This window comes from Sordaria macrospora, chromosome 2 (genome assembly GCF_033870435.1).
Source record: "Sordaria macrospora chromosome 2, complete sequence".
NCBI classification, from domain to species: domain Eukaryota; kingdom Fungi; phylum Ascomycota; class Sordariomycetes; order Sordariales; family Sordariaceae; genus Sordaria; species Sordaria macrospora.
Genome location: NC_089372.1, coordinates 6,243,136 through 6,262,246, shown reverse-complemented (window position 1 = coordinate 6,262,246; position 19,111 = coordinate 6,243,136). Strand labels below are relative to the sequence as shown.

Here is a 19,111-nt window from a genome sequence, read left to right as displayed (position 1 = left end):
TTGCTTTCCTGATCATTTCAAGGTTCGCCCTCCAAGGCAACCGCGAGGAATCGAGATGAGATCTTCATTGCTACCGGTGACCATCAAGGTGCTTTGAGGGAAAAACGCATTTGAGTCCGGAGCCTTTCCCGGTCTTTGATCTCAATTCTCCCGTAGGCTAGGTGAGTCTCGAGTGAGACGGGCAATCTTTCATCAGCTTCATGTGACTAGGAACGCATTGCGTGATTACCACTTGGTGACATTTCGTCTCCCTCGGCATTCTTCCTACGCCTCTATGGTACAGGCTCGCACACACCCAAGACGGTAGTGAAAGTGGAAGATCCCCTGAGAAAATGTTCCTGGCAGCTGGCGCATGTGATACCGACGAGCAAGGAATCATCCTTTATGAGAGCAAAGTATGTCCTTCAGCCGCTCCCATCGCCAGAAAAGGATCTATCAACGTCATCAGGCGCACGATTCGCCCTGGATTCTCCTGAAACATGAAGATGATCGGACACTCAACGAATCTCAAATCAGATTGCAAGTCTTTTACTCCGCATACACAAACATGTGCTTTTGAAGAAGGACGAAGGCGAACTTGGGACCCAAAGTGAAACGGCTGACGTTGACCGACGAGGAGATCTCCGACGAGAGGTATAACAAGAGGACCTGACCATGATGGCGATGGTGTGTTGCACGAAGATGCGGTGGATATCAGGAACACCAACGGGATTTCACACAAAAAAAGGGACGATGAGGCAGGTGTGCGAGCGAACTTTCGGACGACGTGAGACCCTCCGTGCTGGCAGTTTGACACAGACGATGACAGATGACACCTGTTCTGCGCAACGTGGGTTGTGTTCGACAAGTCAAGTCGAAATATGTTGGGTCTTTCGATGTTGGTATCGTTTTCACTACCCGATTTCGACCGGAGTTGCTTCCGAGGATGTGAGTTTCCACATGAGTCAAACTGCTGCACTGGCACCCTGGCTTCAGCTCGGTACATAATACGCTCCTTCGCCTTCGAGGGAGGCCTTTGGGAAGAGGCCGCATCCCAAGCCGTGTAAAGTCTATATTTCGCCGTTAAAGGGATGACCTGAGGAATAAGGAAGGAGGAATGCTTCTTATCTAGCGGCAACCGCCACGGTCGATAGTTCTTCATGCCTGCTTTCTTTTTCCCCGCATACTGTCTATGTGGATAGGGTCTCAGCCCGCAATATTGGGCCGGACTGCGCCGCGTGGTTCTGGTGGGAGCTGCGGGCGATAAACTGTACGGTGGCAAAGAGGATCCGAATGGCGTCGGTGGGAGTGGTAGGATTAAGCTCATGGAGTAGCTTCCCGTCCAGACCGCCCCAGACTTTTCTGGTGTGGATGGTGGGTGCGGGCATCTTTTGGGGATGGTGGGACCGGGGACGGAGCCAAAGGGGGGCATCGGGCTGTTGGGGCCGTCTAGCCTATCGTATTTGTTGACCATGTGAAAGCTGACCGGCGAAGCATTGATTGTTCAAATTAAATTGTTGGAACTTGTTTTTTGATAGTTTCGCATCTGAGGATGAAGACAACGGATGATGCCTTGGTTGAGAAAGTCTAATCCCGGTTGCGAAACGTAAAGAGAGTAAGAAAGGAACAGTGATCTGACGGACACATGTGGAGATGTTAAGAAACTGCAGAGAACATACGCACACACGTAACAGAAGGGGAAGCGGGCCTTGGAGAACGGGTGACAGCAAAGTTTAATCCGCAGGGAATGGCATACAATCCCACTTTGGGACACATGGGCCGAAATGGCGTTTTTGCCGCGAGAATGGACCGCCCTCGTCCACATCCCTGGGTTTGCTGTTGATGCCGTTGGCACAGTATCGTGCGTATGAGACACCAACATACTGACGCCAGAACGCTCCAGAAGATAAGAGGAAGTGAGGGAAAGAGGAGGAGAAGAACAAAAGAACCATGAGTGCCCAGAACATCGGAGCACCTGTGTGAGGGTCTGGCGCTGAGTTGTCGTCGAACTTGGCTCTGAACCTCGATCATCCACCCGTGATGATCATTGCAGATGAACTTATCCACAGTGCCTCAAGATAGACACCCAACAGACGGTATGATGTAAAGGAAGGTGGTATCGACTATCGATGAGGGATGAGGCTTGAAGGATGAGGCTCGAATTAAGCTTCATCCAAGGCCGTGGCGCCTGTCGAACTCATTTCATGTGTTGAAATATCGGGAATGCTGTGCCTGAATCGTGCGCCTGAAAACACGGGCCTTTTTCTGTGAACATCGTAATATTGCAATTCGCTATGCGGGCGTCATATCAACGCAAGATTAGGGCCTCTGCGCGCACTGCGCCGACCGTCGATGCAGCCACTTGTTGCACAGGCCGGCACATCGTTCACAGCACCAGCCCATCACGGCCGGTTGCGTGCTTTTTGTTGTGTGCTTTTGTCGGTCAACCATGGTGGTGTTGAGCAAGTCGAAGTGGAATGATGTTCAATGATCATCTGGAGATGCTCGGGTCGGTGTTGGCCTGATGGATGGACTTGTCAAGCACAGAAAGAACTGGCAGACCCAATTGCCCCTTTTTTTCCACTTGAGGGGAAAGCAAGCGACGGGGAAGGTTAAAGTAAGGTACCAACGGTGGGGCGCCCTAATTTAGCTTGGCCGGGGGTGCCCACCACAAGATACCCCTCCAAGCCAATCAGAGAGCCGACGTGTAACTGGAAAGGGCAATGGGGTTAAATGGGTCTAGAACCGCCGGCAATGACCCACTTATATCTGGCAGTCCATTGGCTGTGAATTCAACCGAACGGCTCAGCCAAGACTTTTAGCCAAGGGTCTTCGCGACTGCTTGCACAGCTGCTTGGCATGCGGACCCCTGTTCACATGCAGCGGACACGGTTCCTTGGAAGGTGCATCTTTGCAACTTTCCCCTGTTGGGCCCTAGCTCCCGCCAAGCCTCTGCTCCTGCCGCATTTTCAGGAGGCCAATTGGTGAATGGATTCACATGAACGACGCGGACGATGGCCCTGAGGAGAAGGAGCAAAGGAAAGAAAAAAGACAAGGGAAAGAGAAGACTGGCTGACTGCAATAGGGTGACTTTGGGGACAGTGCGCACCTTCTTAATTGCAATGCAAATGTGCTGGTTTGTGTGTGTGCCGGCTGGTACGTACCCCTGCCCCTTCTCATTTCCCTCCTTGCTTGTAACCAATTGGGAGTTCAGTGCCTGCCAATGCCTGCCAATGCCTGCGGGCTGGGTCAGTGACCTACCTGCCCGTTGCTGTCATTGCTGCTCCCCCACTGGCTCTTTTTGTTGAACTTCAAACTCTGGTCGGGTTGTTCCTCTGTTATCCTCCTTCTTCATTGATTCACTCAATTCCTAGAGAGATACTAGGTATCGTCATCCCCATCATTTCTCCCCTGGTGCTCAGTCGACGACAGACATTTGACGACGACGCCATTCCGTTCTCTTTTCCCTTCCCCCTCCCGGATTCACCGCAATTATCAACCTAACTTCATTCGGCTGGAGTGAACCTGGTCTCGTGCAACTTTCTCCTCAATCGGTCTTCCTTGCCTCCAGGATCAACCACAGATCTAAATACGGGAAATCCCAAGGTCGCGCCCTGTCCCTCCTTCCGCCCTTGTCTTCGTTTCTGTCTCTCCTCATCTCCCCATCGTCGTGTCCTACTCCCTACCTTCTTGCCTCTACGACGGCCACACGTGGGAATTCTTTGCTGGGGATCCTTCAATCTTTTCAGTCTCTCAATTGATTACACGCCAGTCGATCGATATTCGAGTCGAACCGGATCTCGAGATATTAGCCGTGTACATCTAATTCAGCTAATCGAAATCCCAATCGGCCACTCCATCCTGACTTTTTTGGTGAGTTTCTTTCGTTTCGTTCCTGTTCGTTCCTGTCTGTGCACACTCTGTTTGTCCGATGGAATTCATGGATCATGGCCGTTGCTGTCCGCACCCGTGCTCACCACGAATATCGTCACTCCTTCCCATCGAACCGCCTCTGTGTTGCCCTTCTGTGCTTGCTCTTCCGTCTCCGCTGAAGACGTGTAGCTGACTCCTTCCAGATCGCCGTATCGGGTAACGTTTCGCTTTCATATATCCCTATCACGCTCGCGGACAACACGATCAACGACACACACCAACATCGCCAACAACCCATCCAATCGACCAACCAACTTTTACTCTCGTCCAGCCAGTAGGCTTCAACCACCACCCCAGCCCTTCTTCTCGTCTACTTGACCCTTGCCACCACCCACTCTCTCTTTTCGAAATGGCGTCCCTCATCGACCATGAGCGGAACAAGGCTGGCCTGCACCTGGAGACCACCACGACCCGCCTCGAGCCAAAGACTTCACGAGATACCCTACTTTCCGACGGCCTCTCTCCCATGGTTGAAAAGAACATGACGCTATCACGCCCCTCCGACGTCTCTACCCCCAACAGCGCTCGTGCTAATCCCTTCGAGACCGACATCGAAGCCATGGTCACCAACGAACCCTGCATTAAGAAGACTACAACATCAAAGGAAGCCACAACAGATTGCCAGGTCTGGCCCGGCCAAGACCACTGGAAGCAAAAGGCGAAGGATGCCAAGATGAACCGTCATACTTGCAACTGCCTGGCACAAATGAGCAAACGCAACCGTATCATCGTCAAGGTCATGATCGGTCTGCTCGTCATTGGTGTTGCTGTTGGTGTGGGCTTTGGCGTCAGCAAGCCACTCGGTGCCGGGATCTGGAAGAGCGAGAGCCAGAATCAACGATAAACTGAGCCGTCCAAGAGACCCCTTCAGTTGATGATACTGTCCTTTGTCAGGCGACACGCTCTATGGTCGGGTGTAAAAACCTCGCCATGGGTTGGTGCCGCCTTCTCGTCGAGCAGCTTTTGTTGGGTCCGGATATTTTGCCCGATACGCGCATCATGAGGATACCGCAAGTACGGAGAGAGCGCTTCCATGGCGCTGTGTTTGATACCCTGTCCGGCCTGCAACAACCTGCCGACATTTTCCTTTGTCTCTTGTCTGCCGTTCCTTGGCATGCTGCATAACCGCCCTTGCTTTTTGGTCCTCCAAGCGGTTACGGCGTTAAAATGATTTTTATATCCTTCGTATTCAGTCGGTCATAGAACGCGACACATGCGGATGGCGTTGGAGGAGTTTTGTTTCTCTATGGCGATATGGATTTTGGCAACTATAACTCTTTTGATACAGATGGTTTGGGAAAGAAAGAGAGGGGATACGGGACATCATGATACATCTTCAGAGGAAGTGAGGGGGAAAGCTATTGCTACATGATACATGCAATGCAAGGGAGAAAAGGGGATGATGGGGAAGCTGGATGGAACCGGGGCTGATGACTTGGGCCACTGGACTGGACTGGACTTGGACGATGATGGGAACACAAAGGGGTTGCCAAAGCATTTCAAGACTTAATTCAGCATCTGATATGGTTATGGATGTGAACATAGGGAGCGAGTCAGAAGGGCTCATACAGCTTGTATCAGTTGCTTGTGTTAGTGGTTGTCGTTGTGGTTGCTGAAGTTAGTGTTGCGACTTGTGGATGATTAATGACAATGGGTGCCCTTGCTGATGTGCTTGGGTGCTTTACTTCCCTGTTATACTTTTTCGTTTCGTCTTCGTCGTCGTTATGTCATTTTCGGCTTGGAAGGGCTAGCAAAAGTTATGACTTGTATTGTTCGTAAACTACTGCGTACTTTTCGACAGCGCAGGGGGATATTATTGTTGTGAGATGGAGATAGAGGGTACATGGAAGACAAAAGGCTTTAGAAGTTGTTCTTTGGACAATGGAAATGCTATGTCTCCCGCGATTAGCGTAAAGAGACAATCTAACCTTAGCATCTCAAGCCAGCGGACTACTCTCCTCCACCTTTCTGAGTGATTATTGTTTTCTCTTTTGCCATCTGTCTTCTTGTCCGCCTACGAACGCATGCGATGAAACTAAAAGTTCGAATCCAGGAACATCTTGTCATGTACCTAGACCCATCCGACATGTTTAGAGACCTGGCGTCAGTACCGTCTTCACTGATCGTCTCGGCATCCACAACACAACATCAAGGCTCATCTGGGAGAGCAACATGTTTGGCCCTTCTTCTTCTTCAATTCGCTTGCTCATTCCTCCACTTCCAGCATTGGGATTGACCTCAGCGGACGTCACAACATCCAGCCCAAGAAAATTTAGACAAAAGCGAAGGAACACAGGCTGGGAAGGCGCTTCCTGTTTCCCCCAAACCCTGTGTTGAGAAGGATTCCTCTCTCAAGCGGAAGTCACGACACTCGATTGAGGACGGAAGGGGAAAGAGACTGGCCGGGACACACAACCGGAAGCCACGAAGACGCGAGGATGGACGCAACCGGTCATGTATTTATTGAGGGCTTCCCCTCCACCTTGACCGCTTGGCCCATCCATCATCTTCCACATAATCAGCAATCAAATTTTACCATCTTCTGTTGCTTAACCAAACACTTTGGCATCACTTACGTCTTCTGCTTTCTTCTTCAACCAACTCCATACCACCCATCCAATCCGATCCATTTCTCCATCTTAAGGTGAGTACACATGTTCCACCTCAATTCACACCCTCATGTTGAAAAGAGATCCCGACCTCTTGTCTGTCCAGTGTCCAGCATCCATCTCCTCCGTAACCCCGAATCAACATGACTGCTCCTACCCCCAATTCCGACCTTGGACGCGTTGATGACCATGATGAGAGCGATACCCAAGACTCACAATCGACACATTACATCACAACCAAAATGTCTGGGCTATCCGTGTCTGAGTCCACGTCCGCATCCAAGCAAGCCGAGTTGGCGTCCGCTTCCGCTTCCGCTTCCGCGTCCACATCCACATCCAAGCAAGCCGCAAACTCTCAGAGCCTCATGCTGAAGCCGACAACGCAACATGCAGGGAAAGCAAGCACATCGGAAACGACATCGGGACAAGAACGCACCGTACCACCTGTCATCAGCGCCATTGAGAAGGAGATTGTCGCCGCCTTTTTTTGAGAGACTTGGTACGTAAGAGAGGCTTAGCCCCACGTACATGCTCTTTCTCGAGGGTGGGCCTGAACCTGAACATGGAGTCGAGGCCTTGATGAAGGACGCCCAGAAGTCAGACGAGTACAAGAAAATCTGGAACAATGTATTCCGCAAGGGCAAAAACGTAAACAGCAAAACCCTGATCGAGCACGACATTTTCAGCCAAGGCGTGTGGAAGCTGCTTTATGAGCTGGTGATGGTATTTCCGGTGCCGCCTGCCAAGTTGCTTGGAGCGGCGGATGAGGAAACCAGGCAAAATCTGGAGCAGTGGAAGGAGGCACATGATAAGGAAGCCGAGGAATGGCGCAAAGAGGCGAAGGAGCTGGAGGTAGAGTGGCAGAGGGGAGTGGACGCAGGCGGCCCACCAATGTTTCAGATTATTGGGCTGCCGCTGCGTGACGAAGGGGATGACAGCGAGGAAGGAGCTTAATTATGCAAAGGGGAAAATCCTGAGAAGCGAACGGTGAAATGGTCTGGGGGAGAGGGGTAACAATTGGGCGTAGGAGTGGAACGGGAAGTTGATTCATATATGCGTTTGGAAGGGAGTTATACCTGAACGGCGGTGTATCCCAAGGTTGTCGAGTAGGTCAGGTTCTGGGCTGAAAACTCCGAACAAGAGGTCCATAGGCTACCAGCCAGATATACGTAGAGCGTATGCCTTCGTTCTTTATCAGCGTTGGGTAGTAAGAAACCATCATGTCTTTCATCATTGAAGTACAAGCATGGTTCCGAAGACAGTGAAGATGGACACGGCTCACAAAACACTGCATAGAGCTACAGGTAAGCATCAAGACAGTGTCATAGGTATGTCGATACTTGAACAACATCAGTGAAGGGAAGATTTCCTGAATGACTCATGTGGATTAGCGGAACGTGGGTATAGTAGATCTAGGTTGAGCAGGGTAAGTACTTGTAGACAGATGACACTAACTGGATAGGAGGTATGCTCTACCATGTGCAAGCACCGGTCACTATTCACAGCTCACAAGTTGCCACTAATACAACAAAGTCACTGCACTCCAACCTGACGAAGTCTATTTCCACGAACAGCGTAACATTATAGTATATACTGTATCTATCAAGTTGTGTGTCAAGTAGATAATATGTAATATCTACACGAACCTAACCTCCTCAAACACGCCCGCGCGAACTTGCACCAAGCTCGCCAGCTCAAAGAGGAAGGATTGCAGGATGATGACGTTTGTGAGGACGTGCGAGACTGAGGCTTTGCGGGCTTCTTCTTCTTCTTCTTCCGCTGCTTTTCGGGCTTCTTCTGCCTTTCTGGCCTCTTCTTCGGCGGCTTCTGCGGCTTGTTGCTCTTGGGCTTGGGTTTGGGATCCGGTTTGGGCTTGGGTTTGGGCTTGCTCGTCGGTAGCGATTTGTTGGTCGGGCTGGTCGGGGTTTGCTTGCTCTGCTGATCCATCATTTTGAGCAGCTTCGGTGGTCGCTGAAGCCTCACCGGTGGGAGCCTCGCTTACATCACTGGCCGTGATGGTAGCAGCGAGAGTGGCACTAGAAGTGACGACGGAAGAAGGAGAAGGTAAATCATCCCTAGAAGAATCCTTAGAAGAATCCTTGGGCGGAACAGCCGGCTTAGCCTCCTCATCATCTTCATCACCTTCCAGCGCATCCAATCCTCCATCTTCCCCTTTAGGAGGAGGTAAATGGACAGTCATTCTTGGCAGTCCTACCCCCTCTCCTTCCCCAGCCTGCCTCTCGGCAAGCTCAACCTCGTCATCTCCAATCTTGCTATCAATCTGCCCATCAAGTCCTCCAACTCTAACGTGCTTCGTGGCAGAAACATCCGGAATACCCACCCTTCTCGCCAAAATACTTTGATCAACTGCCTGAAAAGCTCGTGCCTGCGACATGACTAGCTCCATCTTTCCGGTGCCGCTGATGTCACTGGCTACTGCTCCCGGCACAGAAGCGCCTCCGAGACCACTGCCGCTTGCACCTAGTCCGAAGCCGCCCATTCCTGGGGAGGTGACGAGCATGCTTGGTGTTCTGTTTCTTGATGGCAAGGGAGGAGGGGCCTCGTTGCTGGTGAAGTACGACGTCCGCTCGGAGACGGTGCGAGTTGTGTTACTCCGTGGGCGTGGCGAGTTGTTTGCTGTGCGATTGGGCGAGACGGAGACGGTGGATGAGAGGTCGGAGAAGATACGCTGGGCGAAGGACTCGAGACCGAGGCCGGAGGTTGGGCGTTCGGCCGGCGCGGCATTACCGCCTGGGGCGGATAGACCGGGTGTGAGTTGGGCGGGTGGTTGCAGTGTTGAAGGCGTGCGTGAGCGCGAAGGGGCTGCGCTGGGGACGACGGACGGAGCGACGGAGGGCGGCATTGAGGCTCCGTCAGCTGTTTGGAAGGCTTCGCGACGTTGTTGGAGGAGGTCGTTGAAGCGGGGGATTGTGTCACGGTAGGCGGCGACTTCGTCACAGAGGGTTTGCAAGATGCGGAGCAGACGAGGCAGGGAGTCGCGAGACCATTGCGGCCGGCGTCGGCAGTGGTGCATGGAGAGGAGTTGTTGGTATTCGGCATATTCGGGGGACTCGGGGTCAATGTCTGCTGGTGGTTCGGCCGCAGGTGCGTCGTGGTCCTCCTGCTCGTCGTAGGTGTAATTGGTCGGATGCCTCAGGAACCAGCCTTCTAGATGCATGTAGCCGCAGATGGCCAGGTCAAAGATCACTTCGGTTAGCGACAGGTTGGTTTCGACGGGGTTGATGAAGAATGTCTCGAGCCGGTCCAAGACAATGGTGAGCAGGGGGTCGTCGGGGTGCAACGTGTGCGAGCGGACGTCTCTGGGCGCACCGGGCAAGCTGTCGGGGATGGCGGGTTGCTTGTGGTTGCTAGCCAAAGCTTTGGGCGTGATCAACTTCATAGAACAAGGGTGGTTCTCTACGCGGATCATGGTGTCTTTGATGACGCTGTCGTAGATCTCGTTGAAGTTGTCCTCGCCACCGATGGTCTGGGCTAGACCCATGAGGTACTCGACTTCCTGCTCATGAGCACCCGTGGTCCTAAAAGACGAGTTGCCCAGTACGCCCTCGGTGTAGAGTAGGGTGATGACTGCGTAGCGGTGATGTCTCTTAAGAATCACCGACACCAGCTGTAGTGTGACGTATATGGTTTGGTGGCTTTGCGATCTGAGACAGGCGAGGATCAAGTCGACCAGGTTGAAGAGCAAGGGGTCTGCTGCGGCTTCGGACTTGGATGCCATCATGGTAGCAAGATCCAAAGACTTGCGCTTTCGAGCGGCACTTATGCCGTCCTTAGAGTTGGACGAGACGGATCCTACAATGTCGGGCAGACCTAGGAGATAGTGCAGGATCAGGTTGATCATGTCGGGGTGTTCAACGGATTGAAGGATATGGCGGAGATAAGTCAAGACAGCCACCGAGGAACCGCCGTCAATATCTGACGATTCGAGAAGTGATGGGTATCTGCAGAGTTAGTGTGGAACGGTGGTACGGTATCAAGAGACAAACTTACAATAGTTGCTGCAAAAAGATGACCTGGAAATGCTCCAACAAGGAAGACTTGACCTCTACCGACCGACAGTGGTTCAAGACGTCTTGCCAGAACAAGAGATGGGAAAGAAAGGTGTCTAGATGCGATTGGAACTCGAAGGTACAAGAGCTGATTACTTCATAACTGGGTTTGGGATGTTCGTAGTCGGAGAGGGCGAGAATGGCGGGGAGCGCATTGGACGGATGGTCGATGACGAGCTTGCGGCTCAGTTGACTATACAGAGCACCCAAACCGGTAGCCATCAAGGTCGAAAGATCACTTTCGACAATCCATTGCTCCAGCTCGACCGAGCTAGATGCGGCCTCGATGATGTACAACAGACCGGTCCTGGCAAAGTCGCCCACTTTGCCTTCATGGTGGATGTAGTCCATGAGCAGGTAGAAGAGAGGGAAGTCCTGCTTCTGTGTCCTCCCCGTGAACCGCTCATGTTCGCCCAGGGGCTGTCTCTCCTCTCCATTCTGCGACTGGGACTTGAACCAGGCGGGTAGGATCTCGGGGTCGAGACGGATCTTGGTGGTAATGTTGAAGGCCAACTCGACAACGCGGGCTTCGGTATCGGCGCTCAGACGGATGGCATTGGCGCCGGTTATGCGCACCATGAGGTGGGTAAGGCTGGCGGAGAAGTGGTCATTTTCGACAAAGGCCTCCTCCTCGCTCTCGATCAGGGTAGCAAAGAAGAGGACGGCCTCCTTGATAACCCACTCGTTGAAGGAGCTGGTGGAGATCTTGGCTATGGGGATGTATATCTGCTTGGTGGCGCAGAAGGTGATGCATGGATGGGGGAGCGGGCGTCGGTTCTCGTCAGTGAGGATGTTGGTGAGCTCCTGGAGACAGATCTCTATGCGCTCGGCAGCCTCGTCATCGTGGGAAATGTTGGGGGAGTTGCGCCATGCCTGGAGGAGCTGGGCGTATTCCCTTTCGAAGCGTTGGAGTCGACGGACAGGGTCCTTGGCGAAGTCCTTCCAGTTCCGCGAGTTGCCCGTCGAGGGGAGCGTGTGTGCTATGAGGCGCGACCAGAAGTCCATGGCGACTCTGGAAGCATTTCGGGGAAGTGTCTCTTCTTCTGTGTGTGTGCTACAGAAGCAACACTAGATCTGGGCCGTGGTTGGGTTGCCGGTCAGTCAGTGGGTGGTGGGAACTGGGGACGGGAACGGGAACGGAATCGGGTTCGGTGGTCTCGGTGTATCTTTGGTTGGTCGGTCGGCAGTGTCGGTGTACGGTATACGGCGGATAGACAATGAACCGCGTCGGTCGTGTCGGTCGGGTCCTCTTTGTCAAAGTCGTCCTGATGGACGATTGGGTTGCTTGCTGGCAATGCGTTGGGTTGCTGCTCAGTTGGCCATCAGGGTGGTCGGTGCACGGGCGTTAAAGGGGTCAATGTACCTTTCACCGCATTGGCAGCGGACCCTGAGATCGAGAGTCAACCCCACCATGGGGGAGGAAAGAGTGGGGTAAGAGCTTCTCCTCAGACAAGAGTGAAACTGCCGTGACAGCGCCGTGTCTCCCTGTTAGCATAATGCTATTAATAACTCGAAACGCGTTAACAGCTCAGTCACCAACGGTACTTGTACCTAGATTTCTCATCTTTGCTTCATCTTCTGCCATCAGACTTGCATTGGCCGTCGGGCATCATCACTCAACCGATCTTGCGAAACACTCTAATACTGAAAGAGAAGCAATGCTACCGTGGTTTCTGGAAGCATGTGAACATGGTGCCAGCACTTTGAGGGCATTCCAATTCCGCCGGCTCTGTTCCTGACAAGCCGATACCGATTAATTGTTAAGGGCCAATGGCTGCAATGCGACGCTGTATAAGGCAACCACAGCCAACCAATTCCGTCGAGTCATCCAGCACTAACGAGCCAAAAATTCTCTTCACTTTTCTCAAGGCGAGTGAGCTAGGTTCAACTCTTTGTTGTCTCTTCATGACTGGCCTCCTATCAACCCCCTACATCCCCCTACATTTCCCCTACTGCGTCCACCACTGCAGCCATCGAGTCAGGACAGGGCGGAAGGGAGCGGGGTGAAGGGTCGAGACTGAGAAAATGGAAAAAAGACATCATGAACCTTTTTGAGGTGTTCTCCCGCAATGGACCCCCGAAGCTTCGACCAGCCACTCCCACTGTCAACGAGTCAACGAGTGTGGACATGTCGACGACGTGGCCCGGCCAGCAGACAGCCAGACGGGACAGACACTTACCAAACAGACATTGACACTGACACTCACGATGCTCCATGCACCTCAGATAACGGCCCTTGAGTGCAGCATGCATCTCCCGAGAGCTTCCCTTTCTCCAGACCTTTGACAAGAGATGGACACGAATGGCTCGCATACCCAATGCTCCCACACCTTTCGTCCGTATTGGCCTGATATCAATACATATCTTGACGGACTGCGGCACCCCGCTCTCATCGAGCAATCCATGCAGATTCCGTTCTGTCGTGGGCGGCTATCAACCCTCACCAGCCCTCACCAACCCTAACTGACACCCAAGAAGCCTGACCCTCATCAACCACTCACAAACCGGCTTCACCAATCTGGGGCACACGAAACCGCCACCACTGCCGGCGATTGGAGGCTTAGTGTTTCCACGACAGCGAATAAGAAGCTGCAGCGGCCCCTCATGAAAACGGCAAGGCACTCCCGTCTTTACTGTGGGAATGCTCGCCTTGGATGGACCTGTGCCTCTCGAGTGAAGGACAGGCACCCGGCAAATCACAGCTCCCGTCGGGGACCCTCATGAGCTCCGAACAGCTTCACCATCTCTGAATACACTAGTGTCGTATCAGTTTTGGCCTTTTTCTAGCGTGATGGTTGATGGGTCACTCATCCACTTTTGACGGCCCGCCTCGGTTGACCATGTGTTGTCCTAACATCGCGGTGTCCAAAGTCTCCATACACTTTCTCTGACTAACTCTTGCTTCTGCTTCTTCCCTTTCCCAAATCACCTCTCACATTCTTCACTTCAGCTGTCTGCACAAACAATCAAGCTTTCACTACTCCAGTCTATTGTATGCGGGTGCCTTAGCTGCAACCGCAAACTACCACTCTCTTCACCATGGGTTTCCTCTTCTTTGGTCGGTCAAAGAAACCCAAGAAAGACAACAACAGTAGAGACACACCGACACCAACACCTTCTCACCTTTCGAGTCGAGGTCATCGTGACCGGCAGGTTTCCGGCTCATCCTCAAAACACTACTATGCCGCCCTTCCGCCACCTCCGGCCTACTCACCGCATGACTGGCAACAGGGTCAGCAATTCGAACCCGCCGGCCTCCTCCCATCACCGCCAGGATGGAGTCCTTCTTCACCACAGCCCATCATCGTCAACCAACATCACTACTATCTCGGCACTCCCGGACCAGGTTCCCCGCCACCTCAACTCCTTCAGTCAATACCGCCGCTTCCGCCACCAAAGAACAGCACCGGGTCTCTCACCAAGATGCCCGTGGGGACGGTCATGGAGGTGGCGTCGGATATCTCCCAAGTGCCAAGCCTCGTCCACGGCTATGAGGAATCGCTTTCACACTGGCCAGACAACAAGACTCAACTGCTCAACCAGAGTGCCGCTCTCTACGATCAGATCTCCGGTCGACTGAATGACGTCTTGACGAGGATTGATCTGAACCAAATCAGTGGGAATGAGAAGGATCACTTCACATGGAAGCCCGCTGTTCAGGAAACCTCATATCCACCCTCATCGAGTATGGTTGGATCGAGGTCGGTGGTGAAGTCGGGACTGAGGAGGAGCAGCTCGCATTCAAGAGAGCACAGGGATAGGGAACATCGGGAGCATTCGTCGTCAACAAATTCGGGTGGCTATTTTGCCAAGGTGGACCTCTATGCCAACTCGAGGTTACCTACCGACTTGCCTCCTTTGAGACTGTAGGTTATTGCCGGCACTTCTAAATGTGTTCTCTCACTCACACTCACAGATACATCCCCACCTGGCCTCTCCTCTGCCTCGCCGCCCAGTACTCGGAGCGAGTCTACGAAAAGCCCAAGGGTGCCGAACGAGACGCCCATGTCGACGCCGACTGGCGAACCGGCGCCAAGGCCATGGTCATCAAATCAGTTCCCATGGACTACGTCAACACAATCGTCTTTGCGATCCGGGGCACAGCAACTTTCATGGACTGGGCCGTCAACCTCAACTCCAATCCCACGTCACCCGAAGGATTTCTCGACGACCCCGGAAATCTATGCCATGCCGGCTTCCTCGACGTCGCTCGAAGCATGGTCCAGCCCGTCGCTCGTCGTCTTCGGCAACTCCTCGAGGAGGATCCCAGCCGATCATCCTACTCGCTGCTCATCACCGGTCATAGTGCTGGTGGTGCCGTCGCTGCCTTGCTCTACAGCCACATTCTCTCGACGACAAAGGAGGCGCAAAGCGAGTTGACGGCGGTAGCTGGATGCTTCAAGCGTGTCCACTGCGTCACATTCGGCACCCCGCCTATCAGTATTATCCCGTTGAAGAAGCCGGAGGACTACGAGAGGAGGCCGGAGCTGAAGAAGAGCTTGTTCCTGACATTCCTGAACGAGGGTGATCCGGTCGCGAGAGCGGACAAGGCCTACGTGAAAAGTTTGTTGGAGTTGTACGCCTCGCCGGCGCCTTCGGTCAACACCCTCTCCAGGACGACCAGCAGGAAAGGGCCAAGCAGCTCTTCGGATCTGAACACGCGGATGAAGGCGGCTGGCCAGAAATCTTCAAGGTCATCGCTACAATCGTCAAAATCCGGCAAGTCAACAGATACCAGGAATACGGAGCACCGAAGCAGTTCCGGATCCAGCCACCATACCTCTTCCAGCTCTGGTTCCAGCCGTCGATCCAGCAGCAGAACACGCACATCCACCTCCTCCGCCAGCTCCGCTTTGACAACAACTTCAACCACCGCCTCGTCTATTTCCTCCTCTCCCAGCAACCACACCACCTCCTCCTCATCATCTTCCTCCTCAGGACCAACTTGGAAGCTCCCCGCTTCTACGCTCTCCAGTGCCGGACGGCTCGTGGTTCTTAGGTCAGGCGACCCCAAGTCCAGACTCAAAGGGAAGGGCAAGACGGTTGAAGAGAGACTGAACGAGGGTGTGGTGGCGCATGTGGTTGGCTCGGAGGATATGCTCAAGGAGGTGGTGTGGGGAGATCCGTTGATGCATGTTATGAAGTTGTATAAGGGGCGGATTGAGACGTTGGCTGTTGGTGCTGTTACTGCTAGGGGGTATTGAATGGGATACGGTAGTCGTGGAGTGGTGGGAGAAATGACGGGAAGATGGAGGTGATGACATGACGACGAACTTACGACGACTTACGAATGAGCAAACCACGAAAACATTTCACGAGGAATCTATAAACGACAACAATAGCGAATAACGGACAACGGCAAAGGCGAAACAATTACATACACATGGCGAAGGCGGAGATATTATAGATGGACGGATAAACAGACGGATGATACCAGTCGGGGCACTTGACTCTCAACTCACCTCTCCTGACACAATATCCTTTTTTTTTGTTTTCTGTCTTTTTCTGTTTCGGTTTTCTTACATTTTCAAGTACTTTATACTTATCACAAATTGCATATATAGCTAGCATATTACATTGGGCGGATATCTTATACCTTGACCTTGAGGGTCTTTTTACATAGTTTAGCAAGTAGCAAGCAGCAAGCAGGAACCAGCAAGCAGCAGAAAATACGGGAATGTGTAGGAAGGGAAGCATTGCTGGTGAGGCGGAGAGCGGATAATACAATTTGGATTTTTGTGTGTATAACTTGATCTCCCATCGTGCTTGATTCCTTTCCCCGTAGTTTCTTCTCCCATGAAAAGACCTCCCTGAGCTGGAAGACACGAACTGGAAAATCCCCCTCTTCTCTCCTTGACTTTTGGTGACTCATCATGACTCACCCACTCCCCTTTCCCATTACTTCATTGACATGACAGTCATTCCTCCTCTTATCACTTCCCAATTCAAGGCCAAACGTTCTCCCAGGAACATGACCAAAGAACATGAGAGAATCAAGAGAGTCAAGATGGATTAACTTCTCCCCGCATTCCCTTCATCCCCATCCAGTTATTTCTTGGAATCCATTTCTTCTTTTACATGTATCGCTCCCTAGATTGTGGGGTAACTATCCTCCAAACAATCACCGAAGAGCGAAGAGAATCGATGTAGACAACATGGAAGAACTTTCCTCCGCTCGCTCTTCATTCTTGTATGCATTACTTTTCATATCACTTCCCAATCCACGGCCAAATCTCCATCCCAAACAGTCACAAAGAGAATTGAACCATTGAACATGAGATTCCTCCCTCTCAACATTCCTCTCCGCTCTTCTCACTTTCCCATCTCATCACTTTCCCAGAGGGGCTCCCCATCCTTGTGCTTTCCCCAACGTACTCCCACTAAGTCGACTTGCACCCATTCCACCCATATGCGCTCCACCCATTGGCATCCCAGGCACCCCAAGCCGCTCAACCCGCCCAGCACCACCCCCATTCCCACACGTTCCATTGCTTCCACCCCCATTCCCACCACCATTCCCATTATTTCCTAATCCATCACCCCTCCTCAACCTCTCCATCCGCTCCCACTCCCTCCGTCCCTTTTCTTCTTTCTGCTCCTCCTTCACCCTCTCCGCCTCCTCCATCTCTTCCTCCCTCCTCCTCCGCCATTCCTTTTCCGTAAGCGTAGGATTTCCCCACGTCAAGCATTGGCCGAGGATGTAAGAGCCGAGGAAGATGCCGAAGAGAAGGGAGATCAAAACCCAACCTGAGACGGGCACGTGCCGCAGGGTTGGAGTTGGGATGTATGGTTCGTATTCGTGGCCGGAGGCAGAGGAGGTTGTGGGGTGTTCTACTGGAAGGGGGGCCATAGCGTCTGAGTTGTTTGGGCTTGAGTTTGGGCTGTGAGCTTCGCGTGTATTTGTAGTTGAGCCCTCGGAGTTGAGACTCAGAGTTGAGGAGGTAGGCTGAGCGATAGAGGTGTTAGGCTGGGTAGGTAATTTGTTCGGCTCCGACTCAGAGTTCGAGATTGATATAGACTGGAGATGCCAAGATGAAACCCAGTATGGTACCTATCGAACTGGGAGTGCAGTTTGATATTAGTGTTCAGGATCTGACCAGAAACCGTGGAACGCGGATGCTGGCGGAACTGGCGAACATGAAATGAATATTCAGAGGAGATCTAAAGTTCGAACTTCAAGTGAGAGAACTATCGGGCCGCGGCGAGGTGGTTCAAGATATCGAACGCTTTGGAGCGTTGACAGCGCGAACGTGATTAGTCTGCTCATCGTTAGTCGATGACATTATGTCTGCTGTGGTCATGGTAAAACTGACGGTCGCTCTTTTCCTGTTCGTAGTTCAAATGTTTGGGACCGGAGAGCCTCAACTGAATAAGACTGAGCGTATTGATTGACTCAATTCGTAGACTGTCACTTCTCTCAGGTGATGAAAACCTGAAGATTGCGTAGCAGGTGAAAAAGCGAGAGATCGGACAAGAGGCGACGTGAAAAGTATCGGCGGTAACGTGCTTTTCTTCCACTTCAATCTCATGGACCAACCAACAATGGCGCGGGCAGCTGGATAATGTCCTTTGTTAGTTGACGTCGTCCTTCCCGCCCGTGGTAAAGGGGGTGGTATTGTCGGCGCTCTTTGGAGATCTTGGTTTGGTGTACGTACCTGTTAATGGTTTCTTTGTCTCCTCGCTCCCAACGGAGCGGTACGGCACGGGAGTGTCTTGTGAATCTTTTGGCGGCGGTTGAAGATTATCAGTAATCGCGCTTAAGTTGGTCAAGCGCTCTTCATCGTCTTTGCTTCGATCTTTTACACGAGTGACCAAGGCAAAGATGAGGAGGTGCATTCACAGATCAAAATCGCTCGCTGACGATGACGGAACGAATGGTGTTGTATAATGGTGCGGTGTGAAGGGCCGACATCCCACGCCAAGCCAAAACCGGTCATGGTGATTTGGTGGCGCGAACAGCCTCAGGTCAGCCGTTGGTAATTTCCGATGGCCAACATCACAGTGCATGGGCAGGAAAGGCAGAAACAAGGCAGCAAGGGCTTTTACTTCCGCTTTGAATCCCATAAGTGGGATTGAGCTTGGTAAGATTCCAAGGAAAGAACGATGGAGTGTCATGAAAATTTTCATAAAGGCCAAGCTGTCGCGTAATCGAAGGTTTAGGAAGACGGAAGGAGCATTCCGAGGTTTAAGAGGAGGACGGCAAGCAATTGCACAACCTGGTATCATACTCAAACTTCGTCGCAACAAAAAAACATTCAAGCTAGAATAAGAAGTTGGGAAACACTCCCTGACGCGTGCCTTTGCCAGGCCATGATATATCGCCGAATGAAGATTCTCAACACAGCAATATTTCATACAGGCAGGCACACGGAGCCCGACAGTCTTTCGCAGGCGCGTACCAGTTTCTCCGTCTGACTCTTCAACACCGTCAAGGTAGCGACGGCATGCCCATCTGCATCACGCATCTCGATATCTCCGTGCTCGCTTCCGCTGTCGCTCCCCTTTGACGTCACGCTCTCC

General features: G+C 52.4%; 6 protein-coding genes across 6 annotated transcripts; 4 read left to right on the top strand and 2 right to left on the bottom strand.

Moving 5' to 3' along the window:
* Positions 1 to 4,261: 4,261 nt before the first annotated feature.
* On the top strand, positions 4,262 to 4,756 carry SMAC4_07968 (uncharacterized protein; the record flags this gene model as incomplete). The annotated part of the gene is made up of 1 exon (XM_003346271.1): positions 4,262 to 4,756. The coding sequence occupies one exon, from the start codon at positions 4,262 to 4,264 to the stop codon at positions 4,754 to 4,756; it is 495 nt and encodes a 164-aa protein (XP_003346319.1).
* A 1,908-nt stretch (positions 4,757 to 6,664) lies between these two features.
* Positions 6,665 to 7,012, top strand: SMAC4_07967 (uncharacterized protein; the record flags this gene model as incomplete). Its single annotated transcript, XM_003346270.1, has 1 exon — positions 6,665 to 7,012. One exon carries the CDS (start codon positions 6,665 to 6,667, stop codon positions 7,010 to 7,012), a length of 348 nt encoding a protein of 115 aa, XP_003346318.1.
* An 88-nt stretch (positions 7,013 to 7,100) lies between these two features.
* SMAC4_07966 (uncharacterized protein) lies at positions 7,101 to 7,741 on the top strand (the record flags this gene model as incomplete). The annotated part of the gene is made up of 2 exons (XM_003346269.2): positions 7,101 to 7,126; positions 7,208 to 7,741. The coding sequence occupies 2 exons, from the start codon at positions 7,101 to 7,103 to the stop codon at positions 7,473 to 7,475; spliced, it is 294 nt and encodes a 97-aa protein (XP_003346317.1). The 3' UTR covers positions 7,476 to 7,741.
* A 355-nt stretch (positions 7,742 to 8,096) lies between these two features.
* SMAC4_07965 (uncharacterized protein) lies at positions 8,097 to 11,701 on the bottom strand. The gene is made up of 2 exons (XM_003346268.2): positions 10,533 to 11,701; positions 8,097 to 10,483 (listed from the first exon to the last, which is right to left on the bottom strand). Exons 1-2 carry the CDS (start codon positions 11,594 to 11,596, stop codon positions 8,158 to 8,160), a joined length of 3,390 nt encoding a protein of 1,129 aa, XP_003346316.1. The 5' UTR covers positions 11,597 to 11,701; the 3' UTR covers positions 8,097 to 8,157.
* Positions 11,702 to 13,630: 1,929 nt separating this feature from the next.
* On the top strand, positions 13,631 to 16,766 carry SMAC4_07964 (uncharacterized protein; the record flags this gene model as incomplete). The annotated part of the gene is made up of 2 exons (XM_003346267.2): positions 13,631 to 14,457; positions 14,508 to 16,766. 2 exons carry the CDS (start codon positions 13,631 to 13,633, stop codon positions 15,793 to 15,795), a joined length of 2,115 nt encoding a protein of 704 aa, XP_003346315.1. The 3' UTR covers positions 15,796 to 16,766.
* A 153-nt stretch (positions 16,767 to 16,919) lies between these two features.
* SMAC4_07963 (uncharacterized protein) lies at positions 16,920 to 17,441 on the bottom strand (the record flags this gene model as incomplete). The annotated part of the gene is made up of 1 exon (XM_003346266.1): positions 16,920 to 17,441. The coding sequence occupies one exon, from the start codon at positions 17,439 to 17,441 to the stop codon at positions 16,920 to 16,922; it is 522 nt and encodes a 173-aa protein (XP_003346314.1).
* Positions 17,442 to 19,111: the final 1,670 nt, after the last annotated feature.